Genomic DNA, 17,225 nt, shown 5'->3' on the forward strand with positions numbered 1-17,225 from the left:
GGGCGAAACCTTGAGCAAGTTTCCTTACTCCACACACCTAATAATAATCCCTCCAAAACAAAAAAAAATAATAAATTGGTCATTTTCAATCTACGACTGTTTGTGGGACATTGCTGTGCGCAATTGGCTGCCGCGTTCGCCCACAAATATACAGTCAATTCACTTTACAGTGTGTTCTGTGAAGCGCTTTGGGACGTCCTCCCGACGTGAAAAGCGCTATATCAAATGCAAGGATTATTATGTGCTTGACAACAAAATGTCAACATTCAAGTCCACCTTCTATGGCAATCTCAGTAGCCCACTTCCTGATCCAGGTAAGTGTGCAGACGTCCAGGGCACTGCTGATGATACTATACACGCCTAGTATCATCAGCAGTGCCCTGTCGTCTGCAGACGTACCTGGCTCAGAAATTGGGCTCAGAGCTATTAATTTCCCATTCAACTCGTATTAACACTGCAAACCAAACACCAGCCAGTAGGGGGGCCTTGCAGGGTACTCAATGGCAAGCAATGCGATTTAATCTGTTTAAACTCCTATAGCACCTCAACACACATTCTGGACTGTAGCTAACTTGCACTGAATACTTTCTGAATTTAGGTAAACAGGGTGTCCAGACAGACAGAGAGAGGGAGGGAGGGGGAGAAGGAGAGGAGAGAAGAGAAAGAAAAGAGAGGGGGGGGGGGGGGAGGAGAGACAAGGTTAGCACACAATAGCATTTTCATTCAAACAGCAATTCCCTTTGAACCTGTGAACTGCCTACAATTAGCAGAGATGCATTGTTTAAAAAAAAAGTCCTAGGTGTGGGACCCATGCACACGTGTGTGAAATGGTTTAGGTATGAAGTCAGCTTGAAATGAAGAAGCAATTAATCCAATGCAAAATGCGAATGCTGAATATTGAGGAGACTCCAGTCCCATCAGATTGTGAAGACTGGCACCTATTGAAAAGGATAAAATATAGGAAGAAGGTAAATAAATTGCAACTATGGATTTGTCAACCAATGTTCAACTGGCTCAGGTGCCAGTTAGCATTTAGTTATTGAAGGTTAGTGATCTCAACTCTGTCAGTCTCAGACCCTTTTCTCCAATCTGAGACTGTAACAAATTCCAGTAATTTAGGATCCAGTTGTTGGTTCTGAAGGAGATATTAACAACGCATTTCTAGATCATTGGAGACACATTTACAGGATGTAACTGTGTGCATGCAGGCCTTAAAAATGGAAAAGTTCAAAAAACTCTTTTGATTCTAACAATTAGGGCTGAGTGTAGTTGTGAAATCCCTCTCTCTACCTCCTAATGTATCTTCCCATTATAACAAATTGCACTTTTATAGCAGCTTCAATAATGAATGAACATTTTAATGCATTTAAACAATATGGGAGAGAGTACAGAGCATCAAGATGACAACATTAAAGTTATCAATCAAAAACATGGTCAAAAAGAGGTTTGTACGAGGAGGTGATATTGAGCCAGAGGTTTTCAGAGAAAGCGCCATTAAGCAGAGGCATAGTGGCTGAGGGAGTGAGAAACAAGTGTGTCTGTAGTGGGACACTACTGTGCGCAATCGGGTGCTGCATTTTGCCCACAAAATATATAGCCAATTAACTTTACAGTATATTCTGTGAAGCACTTTGAGACGTCTCAAAGACGTGATAAGGGGCTATATCAAATGCAAGGATTGTTATTAGGATCAAGTCAACATGCTAAATCGAAGGAACAGAGAATTTGGGCAAGCGAATAGGGTTGGAGGGGGAAATTGCATATTGGGGGGCCGCGGGGGGGTGAGGAAAGAAGATATAAAGAAGGGATTCGAAGGTCACAAGAATTTTAAAGTCGATCACTGTCAAAGTCATGATGCAGTGGGAGAACGTTCCAGCCTGAGGTTGGGAACAGTAGCAGAGGGGGGGAGAAAATCTAAATGGAATAAGCTAGAAGGAATTGTATTGTGCAACCCTGATTAAAGAGAAATAACTCATTTAGTTCTCAAATGTAATACTTGGGAACATGTGGAGACTTGAGGTGTGGGGTTGGGTGAATAAAGGAAGTTCAAAGCTTTCTAAACCTTTCAGTGGTCTGCCTCTCATCGCAGCTACATGCAGATAAGAGTCACTTCTTCACTCAAAGCAATCCTCGCTGAATCCTTCCCCCCATCCCCCATTTACTGTAATTGGCAATACCGAGATTTCATGTCACAATTATGCCCGCAGTGATTATGCAGCTCACCGAAATAAAACGAGCGCAGCTGGAATTAGGTCAGTGTAATTCAAACTACATCTTAGCTGTCACCAGTACAGACCTGACTTTGCTTCATCTAAAGTAGTTTCAAATGCTTGAACAGAACATAAAAGCTCAATTTATAAACCAGGCTCCTTATAGGTTTGCGTGACTTATCCTGACTTAGGCAGTGCACAGGGCAGTGGTGTAGTGGTGGACTGCGTCCGTTACTAATGGAATTTTGTTTACTCCAGAACTGACAAATTACCTCTGATAAATTAGTTGAAAATGTCAACAACGCATTCCCACTTTGCATTTCAGAATTCTGAGTACTGTACTGGCATTATGCTTTTTTAAAAAAAGATTTCATACGCTGAGTGGAGTGCATTGGAAGACCATCACCCTGACTCTCTTTTGAACACAAAACAATCTGTCTCCCTCATCTGCTGCCCTCCACCCCACTCCAGTCTCTCTCTCTCCCCCTTATTTCTGGTCCTGTCTGCTGGTTCTTTCAAACAGAGGTGCTATCCTTCAGGTGAGACAATCTTGTCTGATTGTTCAGGCAGATGTTAAAGATCCCATGGAACTATTTCAGAGAAAGGAGGACTGCACTGCAGGATTGAAGCTGATGTGAATGGCGTTAGACAGGTGTGATAATGAAGAGAGTGTAGATGTGTCTCGGGAGCTGAGGTGTGTGAGCAGTGATGGGAGAATCTATGATTTGACCATGTATCAGGCAGGTCAATCAGTGCACATTTAGGAACTTAATCACTAGATTAGGTGAGATAGGATTGTTCAATACTTTCTCATCGATAATTAGGCATTAGATTAATTCTGAAAACAACTCAATAAACCGTGTTAGATTTGACTACTAAATGACTGTTGGTGATGTACATCAACATCCACTGAACCTCATTGTCTAGGACCAGCCACTGAATTCTGCATGGTTGTAATTTTTAAACACCCGTTATCACCTTCAGTTTGTGTCAGAGTGTGTGACCTCAGGAACTTCCCCTTTAGTGTTACGTAAAACACACATGTGATAGACCAATTAGAAGAATCCAAATGTAGGTTCAATGCATACACCTGTCCAAGTCATAGTAGTAAAAAAAACAAGGAACATGGTAACATCAAAGGCAATGTTGAACTTGGTAACTAAACACTCCCTCTCCTGCAAAACACACAGACACTTGTCATTCTATATATAATAAAAACTACATAATCCTCTTAGATTCAAATCTGTTACTCACTCAATGTGAGTATTGTGTTATTTTGCACATTAAACCACCTGAACCCTTCAATTAGATTCCAGGCTGCATCTCACTCCCATTTACCAGGTATAAAGCTGTGGTTATAAGGAGAAATGCTGTAAATGGGGGTCATGCATGGTTCTGTCAGCGTCAACTGAGACCGTGTTTTTAGCTTCCTCTCAGATGGTGAGTGACCAGCTCTGCATTTCCAGCATTGCTTTTTGAAAAAGAACATCTTAGCAACAGAATCTTCGAGAGGACTGTCAGGCAACTACTGGAAAAAGAATCTTTTTAGAATAAACTATAGGATTTTGCGGGTGAGTGTAGCAGACAATTTGCACAGAATAATGTCTCACAAATATCATGGAATGTGTGACCAATTTTATTTGGAGGATTGATAGCCAGGACACTGGAAACAAAAACTTCCTTTTCTTTTTGAATACAGCCATGGAATAATGTCCACCTGGACAGACAGTTTAACATCTCATCCAAAGAATGGCACCTCCCACTATGCCATTATGATGAGGAGCTGCACTATTGAAGCCCAGGTTGCTGTGATTTATAGACAGGGAGTTGTTTGCTATGATCTACAAACAGGGAGTTGGGCTCTTGTGAGCAACAACAACAACAAATTACATTTGCAGACATCATATGGCAGCAAACGACTGCATGCTGATGATGCCTGTAACATCCCCAGAGACGGGGAGCTATCTTAACTCCGACATGAACAATGACTTGTGACACTGATCCTGTTCCTTGCTATTTTTGGAGTGTTTAATATTGCTCACTGACAGAATCATTATTCACTCAATCTAATTCGCTTCAAAATCCATAAGGGAGAGAAGAAATTCTCCCAGCCAAATCTAGTTAGGAGTCAAGGAGATCGAAAACAAAATGACCATCACACTACGTGGGGCTAAGATCATGACGACAATCATTATATAGACAATAGCAAAGCTTTGCTTGTGTTGTCACACGATAAACACCCTGCCAATGGACACAACATATGCATATACAGTCCAAGTACTGTCCGACATTAAAATTGCAAAAATAGGGATCCCTACAGGTAACCTAACCAGAAGTACACCACGCCAATCATCAGGAAGGCTGCTTTGACACAGACTACTCTGGAATAGAGATCTCGCGGGTTGACAAGAACGCCGAACTGGAATCCTTACGAATAAATCCTATGGAGTCTGATGCCTGCTTCAGTTTCTCACAAAAATCTAGTGCTGGCTCAGCCAGAACAGGCCAGTACCAGGTTTAATTGCTGGCCTGTAGAGTTAGTTCTGTGGATATATATAATTTGTTTCCTGTACCCCCTTGAGAAGATGTAGGCAGACATCATCCTTGCTCTTGCCTCTCGAGTAAAAAGGTTATGGGTTCAAAGCTCCACATCAAGACAGCTGTGCACAATTGTCTGCCACATTTGCCTATAGATAAAGTCACTACACTTTACAGAACATTTCAATGTTATAAGCGATATACCAAAGATTAACAGAAGGAAACAGACAGGAATCCTGCTCCCAAATCATGAGACAATTGGCTTCAGTCTCCCTGAAAATAGAAGCCCAGCGCCAGCATCTGTGATAATGCAGCACAATCCTGTGAGCTCAAGTCCCAATGTGGGGTTTGAACCCACAACCTTCTGGCAAGAGGAATGCAGTAAGTGACGTATCCGCAAGCAATAACTTCACTGGTTTGCCAAGAACTCCCAATGAGTGGAGAGATAATTACTGCGATGCTTAAATGAGTAATGTATTGTGTAGTTCTGGGCTCTGGGAATCAGTTTTGGTTCATTTTAATTGGTCTTATGCGAAGATGATCTATTATGTGACATGTAACCCAGATTGATCACTTTATCAGCTCCCCGCTTTAGGCCATACAGTCAGACCCTCTGCGTGTTTCTAGCCATCCATCTTCAGTACACAAACTCCTTGCAGGGCAGGGAGTCTCATTAAAACAGACAGCTGTTCAGCCTCCAGGCACCATTTCCCCGAGAAATGCAGTATCCACACATGGACGCTACAGCTGATAACCTTGCCCTAACTCATTTAAGTTCTGACAAGTCGAAAACAGCAGAGATTGTTGTTTTTATATAAAAAGGTTGCACTTATTAGCCTTGGTCACCTCTAAAACCTTAGATCTCTTCTAGGTCTCAGTGTCTCAAACCCAGGAAAATGTTTTCAAAGATTTGACCCCGAGTTAGGCTGATGGCACAATCTGAAACACTGCCCTGCCCCTCTTGCAGGAGGCTTGTTAGGCAGAGAAGCTGATCATGACATTGCACAATTTATAATGCACAACTGCAGTAACATTTTTCTTATTAATGTGCAATTTGGCATTTAGGATAACGGGACATGTAGAAAATTCAAATACTTGGTAAAAAAAATCCCCACCAGGGTATTAACTAGTAACACAATCTGTTCAATGTGCAAACTTTTGGAAATATCATTAGATATTCACAGTGTAATGAGACATATTCAAATAGTTATAGAATTTGCATTTTCCTAACTCCCAATCTCAAAATATCTCAAAGTGCTTTTACAGTAATTACTACAATGCCTACAAGACAGTCACTTCACAGTAAATCCTATGAGGCACTTTGAGATGGTTTCCTGAAATGAAATTAAATGCATGGATTATTTTATTCATTAAGTGCAATGACTATTTTTGTAGGCAAATAACTATTATATACAACATAAAAGTGTAGCCTCTCCTGCTCTGCTGGTGCACCATTCCTCATTGAATTTGAATTCAAGAATCCTCGACTTTGCCTCGACTTTCAAATCCTCCACTGCCTCGTTCCACCATACCTATGGGGCCTTCTGTGATCCTACTGCCCTGAACACTCAGCAAACTCAAGGCACACCAACCTGCTTTCTGTTCACCACTCTCTGCAACTCCATCCCAGAGCCTCACTGCCTCACCTCCACCCCCCTCATCTTCAAAACACACCTTAAGACCCACCTCTTCAACAATGCTTCCAGTCCCCACTTCATCTTCCACCCTTTCTGTTAATACAGAAATTTGCTTTTAATCAATAACTTTTTAAAACAACATTTCAACTATGTGGCTGGAACTAAATATTAGAGGAATGCTTTACGCATTAAATAAGAATCCTGGCGGCTTCCATCAAATATTCCCTCCTTGGACAAACTAAAGTTACCACTCAACTAACGGACAGTAGAATGTGTTTAAGTCTATCCAAGATGAATCAATTTGTCCATCATCGTCTAGAATGATTGGTTCACTTTATCACTTTTTAAAACACAGTAATATTGATCTGATAGAAATTGATTGGTGTAGACCAATTCCGATAAAGATCTCCGTAAATGCACTGCAATTTAACCTCAAGTCTTGATAAAAGCAGCACTTTGCACAAACAATCAAACTCTGCAGATGCTAAATATCGGTATCTCTCATCCTCTGCTTCATGGCACAGTTGAAGCAAGCTGCACCTACCAGCTGCCCATTTGAATAAGGCACAGGGGACAAAAAGGGGGAGATTTATTAGAACCATTAAGACAGCAACCTGCATTTAAATAGTGGGTAAATCTTTTTCGTGCAAGTGGGAAACTTTTCTTTTTCTGGCCTAAGACTTCAGTAACAGAGCAGATACATGTAGAAAGCTCCAGTGGGAGGGAGCTAGCACCAGCAGAGGCACATGAAGAAAGAGCAGAGGAATTGGATCACATAAATGCTCTTCAATCAGTTCTGTGATGCTCTCAGAAAAATCAGAACATCTGGTACCACATCCAGTAAGTCATCGAAAAACAACTAACCACTTTTTCACTGGAAAGCAATCCAGATGAACACAACTGGGCTGTGAATGTGTACAAAATACAAGTTCCTGACAGGGAGGGGCGGTGTGTGGTCTGGCTGGTAGCCACCTTAGGAATACAGAAACATAGGGAATTAAGAACAGGATAAGGTGATTCAGGCAATTGAGCCCACTCTGCCATAGACCATTCCAAGGCACTTCTATCATCTGTAAGTCCCTCTCCCATGCCTTCATATCCTTCAATATTTCTACTTCCCATGTCAATCCATCACTGTCTTGGATCCATGAAAATGATTCCACATTTATCACATTTTTGGGCAAAGCAGTGCAATAATCGTATTCTAGCGAAGTGTGAAGCTGCTCAGCCCATACTGCATTCTGCCTATGACTGCTTCCCTACTCTCATCTCTCTCTTCCTTGTTGGAGAGGAAGGGCGTTAATACTGGTATCTCTAGCTCTACAGATATGTGGCTAAAAACACACAATCACATGGTGTGTGCCAACTTGTACACATCAGCAACCTTTGTTACTTCAGTTCTTAAAAACAGAAGGAACAGATTTTTGGGGCACAGAAGGCACATCTCATATGTGTATTTTAAGTCACCATTTTAGCCTGGCTCAGTTGGCAGCACTCTTGCTTCCAAGTCAGAAGGTTTATGGATTCAAGAACAATAAAACATTTTACATGCAGTTTCAGGCTTTACTTGGGATTGTTGTGGCTTTAATACACTCCATGCAATTACCAGCACTCATTGTGATTATGATTAGATTGTGACGTCAAATCCCATACCAGGACATGAACCTCAAGCCTAGGCCAATTCTCCAGTGCAGTATTAGGGGTCCACTACATCCTTTGGACGTTTAACCAAGGTTCCATCTGCCTATTCTTGGGGTGAATATTAAAGAACCTTTAACACTATTGTAAAAGAGAATGGAGTTTCTCCTCATACACTGGCCAACAATCCTTCAGATTAATTTGTCATCCACCTCATGGCTATTTTGGGGATCTTGCTGGTGCAAATGGCTCCTGCGTTTTGCCCCCAAAAAATCACCTGACAGTAATTGTTTCGACACTATAAAAAGTCAAGTTTTTTCTCTGATTCACACAACTCCTGAGCACTCGATCAGCGCAGCACACTGCGCAATTACACTCCTCCCAGTTCAAACTACAGACACTACAGAGATTTATTTTATGGAAGATCAGAGTACAGGGGCTTTCCACAGCAGTTTCACTGAATATCATTTAAACAGATCAACCATCCATACGTAATGTAACTGAGCAGAGGATGTAGATCGCTCCATTGGGGAAGCTCGTACCAACGCAGACACAACAGACCCAATGGCCTCCTCCTGTCCTGTGAGCATTGTATGAGTCTGTGTAATGCTCTGACATTGGGAAGGGTACAGTATTGCCTTCTTGTGGGCTCCCTCCCTCCCCAGCCCTCAGGCAGCAGTTTGAGAAAGTTATTACTGTAGAAATCATTACAAACTAGTACTGCAGTTTTATAGAGAAACAAAGAATAAGTGCCTGTAGAGTTCAGCGATTTAAGATAAGACGCTGGCAGAGCCAGTGGGTAAGACTGTCTGATGGTACAAGGTGGTTTATTTAACCCTGGCCGTTTCATAGATTTATAGTACACATTTCCAGGCACCAATTGACGCTTCAGATGAGAGATAGTAGTTAGCTGGCAATTATGATAAATGCTTTTAAGCATCCCACTGATGAATGAAGCAGTATAAAGAAAGACAAATGTCCACATAATCAGAAAGTGCTGAGCATGTCTACAGCAATCTGGAAGAAACATTATATAGAGACAGAGCTTTGCACTGCACTTACTGTTTTACAAGTAATATGATAATAAATTTGATACAGCACCTAATATCAAAAATTGTTTCAAAGTGCTTGGCAAAGTGCAAATGTATTACTTTACCTTGCAGTTACTTGTGTAATACGTTACAAAGGTTACAACAGTGCGTCTGCGCTAGTGCTCGCTCCCCCACGACAACTATCGACTCTAATCACACTTCCCTGCTCTCTGCCTCATTATACTTCCTCAATTATTTGTCCAATGCCCTTCAAAATAGATTCAGCCACTGCAGCTGTTCATGGTAAGGCATTGCACATTCTGACAACCCTCTACGTAAAGCAACTCTTCTAATCCTCCTTTTGTCTTCGAGAGGGTACCCAATTATATGGCCTCTTGCTCCTCCCTTGCTGATAGTCCAGTTAACCAATCAAATTGATGAGCGAGATTAGGCTGCTCACCCCCATTAACCGAATTAGACCAAATACATTCCACTTAGGGAACGAGGGTTGTCCCTGCAGATAAGCCCCAATCCTCCCCAAAACTCTTCTCAGCCCCAAATTGTCAATCGAACCTTCAGATAGCCACTAGTCAATTCCTGGCAGGGTGAAATGTTGGGCAAGTTTCCTTATTCCACACGCCTCGGTTTACCTAGCAGTGAGCGGGAACCTGGTTATTAGCCAATTGACGGATCGCTTTTCCGGGGGTAATAATTATCAAAAAAAATTGTCACTCAATCCACAAATGTTTGTGGGACACTACTGTGCACAATTGGCTGGCATGTTTCACCCACAAAATATACAGCCAATTCACTTTACAGTATATTCTGTGAAGTGCTATGAGATGTCTCGAAGACATGATAGGGCACTATATCAAATGCAAGGATTATTATTATAGTCTGGGTTACTCAAAGCGATAATCTATGTATTTTGGCTCAGCATTTTGAAAGTGCAGCTGTAAGCTTTTTATTGATGCGACAAATTTCAACGAAACTGAGAAAAGATAATGAATACGTGATAGGAAGTTAGAATGCAGTAGTTTATTTGAACTAATTCTGACATCGCAAAGTCACAAGAGGAGAGCTGCAGAGAGATCAGAACACGAGCAAAACTGAGAGGAAATAACTACCGACTCACAGACAACGTTTTATTCAGTAATTTGGAATGCTTCTTGTTGTTATACAGTGGTGGCAAGTGAAAGCACGAGAAAGATCCTGAGAGAAAAGAGCAGGAACTGTTGTTTAAGTAAGCTAACCTTCATTAGTTGCCTACAAAATACAGAGTCACTCCACTTTACAGTAAATCCCGTGAAACATTTTGAGACACCCTACCCACATGAAATGCACTATTACAAATTCAGGTTTATTTATTTCCAGATCATCCCTTCTTCAATTCAGTCATTAACATGTTCTGTTGTGATTGAGATAGATGTTAAGGATCACTCGGCACCAGAATCTATTTCAAAGTAAAGTTTTCCTTCCAGTTAATATTCCCTTCTCAACCAAGTTTATTCCAAAAATGCAAATGTCATCACGTTTGTGAGACTTTACAAATTAGCTGCTGTATTTACCTCCATTGTAACATTCACATAGTTTCATTCTGTAAACCTTTCTTTTAGATGAAAGGTGCTGAATAAATGCAAGTTTTTAAACACTGAGGAATCTTCCAAATGTCACTGCACAGAATAGACATGAAGTGCACCCCAGCCACAGTCAATCACATAAACCCACTTGAATCCTACCCTTATGCAGATCTTTAGCATTTGAAATAAGTGATACCAGGGAGTGAGTTCAAGGTTGCAATGTACCCTCAAACAAAGTGCCATCTAACCCATTGGATAAGAGAGCACACAGTACATTATTCTTGTGCAACAGTCATCTATTAGATTACAGCTATTAGCCTTTTCTGCAGCTAATGTACAGGGAGCACCATTACGTTGACATGAAAGGATCTATCACTGTAATTCAAATCACACCCAGTAAAACAGTATTTTAATTCAATGACAGATTTGACAGCAGGAGGCTGTTTTACAAAGTGTACTACTCAACAAAGAGAAATCCTTCAGTGTAGGTTAAAAAGCGCAACACAAGCGGGGGGGGAGGGGGGAGGGGCTTTCGAGAATGTGACACAGAATCAGAGATTGCAGCCATTTGGCCCATCATGCCTATCCTACACTGCTGAAGTTTTAAGGGGGGAAATTTCAAGAAAACACCAGGAAGCATTTCTAAGCAGAAGAGAATAACAGGGAAGGTGAAACATCCAGGACCTGTTTAAGAAACAGTTCACCGTTTGATAGGGAAAATGGTTGAGTGTTTTTTTCCTGAAAGGATAAGGTCAATGGCTGAAGAGCTTTCTTCATCCGAACCTCTTGTGATTTCTGCTGAATCAGCTGATTGTAGAGGACTTTACAAATGGTTGCAGTCTCTCTTGTTTTGAGAGAAATATCAGCAGTATTCCCGCCTCCAGTCATTATGAGGAAAACCAATTCTAGGAAGACATTTTAGACAAAATAGAATTCTGCTCCCCAACAGTGAGCAAAATAAACAAATGGGCAACCGTGCGTTGCAGTCTCAATAAATAAACTGCAGGGAATTCAATCACTTACCACACTAATGAATACCGCCTCATCTACAAAAATAAGATTGGTAATGGACTGTCAGACGGGACAAGCAGTTTCCTCTTGATTAGGCCTGTACATCTCTGGAGGTTCGGAGTGGGGGAGGGCAGCTCACTCATTCTGGGAATCCTTTTTCCTAGTGCAGTAAAACAAATTACTGCACTCCCACTAAACTGGATATTAGTGACTTACTATCAGGTTTCCAGCTGCTGGGAAATGGGACTTGCAGAACTACCATTGCATTGTATACACATAGCCAGGATAGCAACGGCTTAACCAAGGAGCTGGGAGGCTACATGGGATCAGATGTGGGCCCTCATTGAGCTGCAGATTCAGGGTGAGAGAACACAACATTAAGCGTGAGAGGATTTGAAAGAAGTTCCTCTTCATAATTGAAAGCTCAACCCATCCACTCACATTGCATACACTGCTTCTTTCTTCACAAATATTGATTTTATTGACCTTTCAGAACATTGCAAGGGCAGCCTCCTTTCTATAGTTGCCAATACGTAAATAGAATTAGCATTTTTCAGTGCTCCAGTAATCCTCGAGCAGATTTTTATATTGGATAATTTTTTTTTTAAAAATCACATTTCATGCTGAGCTGTGCTGCTGGCTCACCAAGAGGCTTGCAGGAAGTTTCTTTTGCCCACTATCCAGCCTGTGTTTGGGGGATATCAAATGTCCAATTTATGACTACCTTCCAAGGAGGGCAGGGTGAGGTGGGGGGAAGGCAGGACTGTCAATAGAGCTGAGCTGGCTCCAAGGTCGTGATTTGCAATGGAATGTTTGAATCGAGTCAACCTTAGCCAGGCAGGTTCACAGTACTCCAGAGCTGTAACAGACCAGCCAGCCTAGCCCATCAGCAAAATTTGGAAGCAGGGATTCTTTCCATTCAGCTGACGCTAACCAATGAATAAGGTGGTCTTATTTGGACAAGCAGTGAAAAGCTCGCTAAACAGTGCTCTAAATGCTAAGCTGTGCAATATTGGCTGATTAAACTCCAGAAGTACCCCAATGCAAACTCTGGGTCCCAAAGCCTTGGCTCTTAGCAACCTGTACCTAATATTGTACTCCCCAGAATTAGGTAATCATTTCCTGTCTGTTATGGAAGTTTGAGCAACCGACAGAAGTGATGCAACAGAACAAAACACTTTTATAATGACTTAGCACGTCCAAACAGATGAAAGGTAGTTATTGTCAGGTATAGTGACTGTTTCTGATTCCCCTTTTATAGAGTGATAAAACAAATTTACAATTAGGTAGTGTTATGTATCGATCTTGACTAGGATAACAGTGTCGGGCTGTTTAGTGCTGGGGACAAACCTGCCCCGGTGACAGAGGTGCCATCTGAGGACGTTCTAGATAGTTCTTCAAAAACTGAACACAGCTACAAAGGTCTAAAGTAATATATGAGTAACCCAAATGTCATTGTCTCGCTTGCTTAGCTTGAATGGCAGGGCTCTGCTGGTGGCAAATTATATCATCACCATTCGGGTCTCTCTCATCCCCGTGTCCCCCCATCAAAGATATTAGCTCAAATTTGAATGCAACCAGCAATGCAGTTCTACAAGGTGGTCTATTCTACTTTTATTCACAGCGCTGAATCAGAGACACTGAAACCAAACATCACTCGATAATGAAGCTGGAGCTATTTAATTCAGAACCTGCAGGGTTTAGGTTTCCATTCCTGGTGTGAAAGTCCCAACAACTTCAACAAAAGGTCAAGCCTTGGGCTTTAGCGCAAGTGAAACATTTGCTGGTGTGTTAGGCCTGGTTTGAAGGTCTCTGCAATTTCCATACTGTACTAACCAAACTCCATTCATAACAGTATGAGCCACACCCACAAGCATTTGATTCTCTACGAAATTGGTTTCATTATTCAGACTCTGCAGTTCAATGTCTTCTCCTACACTAAGCTCCGTGAGCCCATCACCCACATCCTTGCCCGACTTCACTGGTTCCCTATCCCCTAGGATCGAGTTTAAGATCCTCGTCCTTACTTTTAAAGCTCTCCAGGCTTGTTCCTCCATCGGTCTGCGACTTACTAAAACGTTGCCAACCTGGCTGTGCCCTCCGCTCAGCATCCCTGGCCCTGCCCACTCTACCATCGGCGGTCAGGCCTTCAACCTTTCTGCCCCTACCCACTCCACCTGCCTTGTCTCCTCCCTTGCTCTTTGACCTTCGGTCATTCTCCCACTTCCATCCTCCTTGCCCTCCATCCCGCTCAACTACAACCCCCAGATCGGGTGCAAACTGTTCAAGCGCCTTGAGATGTTCTCCCAATGTGAAAAGCCCTGTATTAATACTTTTTTTTGTTATAGCCTAAAACATTTATTGATCTTTTCAACCTTTGCACGAGACTTGCTGACACACATCCCCGGATTCTTGTGAAACCCATCCACCTTTTTCAGATGCCCAAGAATAATACATAGGCCCCAGAACCCGAGATTAGGAAAGCTCGGTGATAGTCATTGTATGAGAGGAACTTTGATATTATGGCCCTTGACAAAAAGTTAATGAGAAACGCCGGTGTGGCCAAAGCCGGTTAGACAGCAAGCTGCTTGCAAAATAACTGGGTAATTCTATAGCTCATAAAGAAATCAGAAAGGAAAACAGGCTGACAAGATTATTGGAGAGATATGATTCACTTTACCACACTCCGCAGAATACCATCTTGCCTTTACAGGATAAAAGCTATTTCTAAAATGAGTCCAGCTTCCTGGCCTCAACCACCCTTCAGAGCAACTTGTTCCAACTGTTAATTATCCACTGTGTAAATAAACATTTCCTGGTGACTACCCTAAGCATAGCCTTCATATCCCTGAACTAGTGTCCTCTCAACCCAATGCCTTGGCCTATCTGAAAGCATTGTTCAATGTTTATCTTCTCCAATCCATTTATCATTTTATGTACCTCTATATTCCATTTATCAGCTTAGACCTCTAGTTGTGTGTGTCCTTGGCTACCTGGATGTGTCTCAGCCCCACCCTCTGGAAAACCTCTCGGATGCTGATCTCCTGTTTTTGCGGAAACAGAACCCGAGTTTGTTGTGTCAGAGGCAGAGTCCCAGAGCATCAGTCTGACTCACAGCTGAGTAAACCTGCAGGAACCACCCTTTACAAATGCAAATGATATCCAAGTGTGAATATAAAAATATGAGCGACCAAACAAAAAAAACAGGAACAGCAGGAAGCTAGTCAGCTGGTTCCACCAGTTTTGGTTTACCAGTAGATTTTACGAACCCTGGATTCTGTAGCACACTCAGATGCTGAATCATGGGAAGGAAAAGCATCCATTATTCTTCATCCTAACCATAATCAGGCACTAAAAAACCCACTCTACTTCTCTGCTTTTGACGCTATCAATTCAGTCCACCACTCCATCTCAACAGAACTGTTTTATGTTGAATCCTGCAGACGTGTTTCATGCCTTCCCAAAGGAATTCCACTGCGAAACTGGAAACAAATCGAATCAGAGCAGGCTTCCCGCGACCTACGTCCTGTTACTGGAAGGAATCAAAATTTACAAATCCCGCGTTTGACTCCAAGATTTGCTCACATGTCAAAGGTGAGGGCTTACCTCCTGGCAGAACTTGACTATGTTCTCCCACAACTCTTTGGCCTCCCCCTCATCCGTTTTCCTCCTAGCTTCCACCAGGATGCTCTCCCGTCTCTTGAGCGGCTTGGAGCCTTTCCTCAGGGTGAAGTACTGCTGTGGTGTATGACAGGCGGCACAATGCTTGGTCTTCAAATCATTCAGCAGGGTGCATGCCGGGCAGGACCACTCGTTGGCCTTCTCTTGAGAGGACGAGGGCTGGACGGGGAAGAGCTTGATGGCTTTGCGTGCAGCCGAGGACCTGCCTCCACACGCAGGGCACGTAGTCCCGTTGGGACCCCTTTCCACATTACAGTCCAGACACCTGGCCCCTCGCTCTGTTAGACTGTACTCCTGAAAGCCGTGCAGTTTGGAGCAGCCACAAGCGCTGCATTTCGGGAGGCTGGTTGGGTTCTTCAGTGTGCACTTAGAGCAGGACCACACAGTAAAGTCCGGGCTGGAGGGGTTGAAAGGCGTGAACCTGACTGTCTCTCCGCTCACGTCGATGATGTCGCTGCCCCGCAATGTCCTGCACGCTTCACATTTCGAAGCCGAGGCAGAGTTCAGGAGCAAGCAGGAGGTGCACTTCCACTGACTGGGGGCCAACTCCATTTCCTCATCTAAAACACTGAGTCTCTTGGTACAAAAGAGTTCCTGGAGTTTGGTGGCAGGTTTCGCTGGTCCCAGGGGGGAACTTCTTGGGGCTGGAGTCGGGGCGGAGGTGGGGGAGGTAGACGTATTGACTAAGCCACCGGTTGGGGCCGGTGTGTCGGGAGCAGGCGACTGGAACTTGCCGGGTGGCACCTCCCTGCGGCTCCGCGGCACAGGGTTGTTCTGGATCATCGGTGAAAGTGGGCTGACCATGGGAGACTTGGGGCTCTCTGCTTCCTTTGGGGTTTCCTGGCTTGACGGCGGCTCACTCTCAGTCAGGTCTATCAGGTTCCCAAGCTGGGGGTTTGCTGGCAATGGGCCTGAGGGAAGCTGGAATCCTGCCGGGGTCAGGACTTCAGGGACCACCAGAGCTTCAGGAGGGATCTTGGGCAGTGAGAGCTTGCGAGGTCCCCCACAGGCCGAGCAGGAGTTAGCGGAAGGGGTGTTGTGAAGCGTGCAGCGCTGGCACGCCCACGCTTTGCAGGTGCTTGGTAACCCATTCTCGCAGCAGTTACCGTTAACATCTCCACTCGCCGGCCTCCTGCAATCCTGTGCCACAACGGTGCTTCGAGGCTCCGCTGGTGCCCCTGGACTCTTGGCATTGCCATTGGCAGCAGCGAGCGCCGGGGGAGTGACAGGGGTGAGCGCCTGAGAGAAGCCACACACATCGCACTGACTTTTGGCAGGTGAGTTCCTGAAGGTGCATCGTGGGCAGCCCCATTGCTGCTCCTCTGTGCTGAGCCGCAGGATGTGGTTGAAGTCCGGCCTCTCCCTTGGGGCCTCGCAGATGGAGCACTGCCGCAGCGCAGCCGGGTTCAGGAACGTACAGCGGGAGCACGGCCACTCGCTGGTCGCTGCCATACCACTGGGTGACTGGGAAGTGCTGGAAAAAAATAAATGCATTAATCATCCATCTGACCACCTTACCAAATAGCTATCACGCTAATATGCATTTTGTGCGGCTCTCACACAAGCACTGACGTTCTCGATTAAAGGCATTCTCATGTATACACCGATTTCTACTATATATATGATTCTCATGTACAAACTATGATTTGTACTGCACACAGCTGTGTTATGTACACACTCTGCTCTTAGCACTGCACGCATGCATGTTCTCTTAAGCCATGAGTTAGAATAGTGCTACTGGGTTCTGTGAGATGGAAGATGGAACAGGAGGGCAGTCCGGACACTGAAAACCACAAATGTGGTTCAGCAATTGCGTCATCACTTTTGTAATAGCTATGTCTACAGCTCTGAATGTAATCTAATAACAGGCTCCATACCCAACATTGTATGTGGGGGGGC

General features: G+C 43.6%; 1 protein-coding gene across 1 annotated transcript in view; it reads right to left on the minus strand.

Annotated features, from left to right (window-relative positions):
• capn15 (calpain 15) overlaps positions 1–17,225 on the minus strand; it is a 64,610-nt gene that overhangs the window by 14,172 nt on the left and 33,213 nt on the right. The window contains exon 2 of the mRNA XM_007893622.2: positions 15,252–16,800. Coding sequence (XP_007891813.1) covers positions 15,252–16,778 — 1,527 coding nt within the window. The 5' untranslated portion in view covers positions 16,779–16,800. The remainder of the gene's footprint in view (positions 1–15,251; positions 16,801–17,225) is intronic.

This window comes from Callorhinchus milii, unplaced genomic scaffold (assembly GCF_018977255.1).
Source record: "Callorhinchus milii isolate IMCB2004 unplaced genomic scaffold, IMCB_Cmil_1.0 Scaffold16, whole genome shotgun sequence".
In the NCBI taxonomy this organism is placed as follows: Eukaryota; Metazoa; Chordata; class Chondrichthyes; order Chimaeriformes; family Callorhinchidae; genus Callorhinchus; species Callorhinchus milii.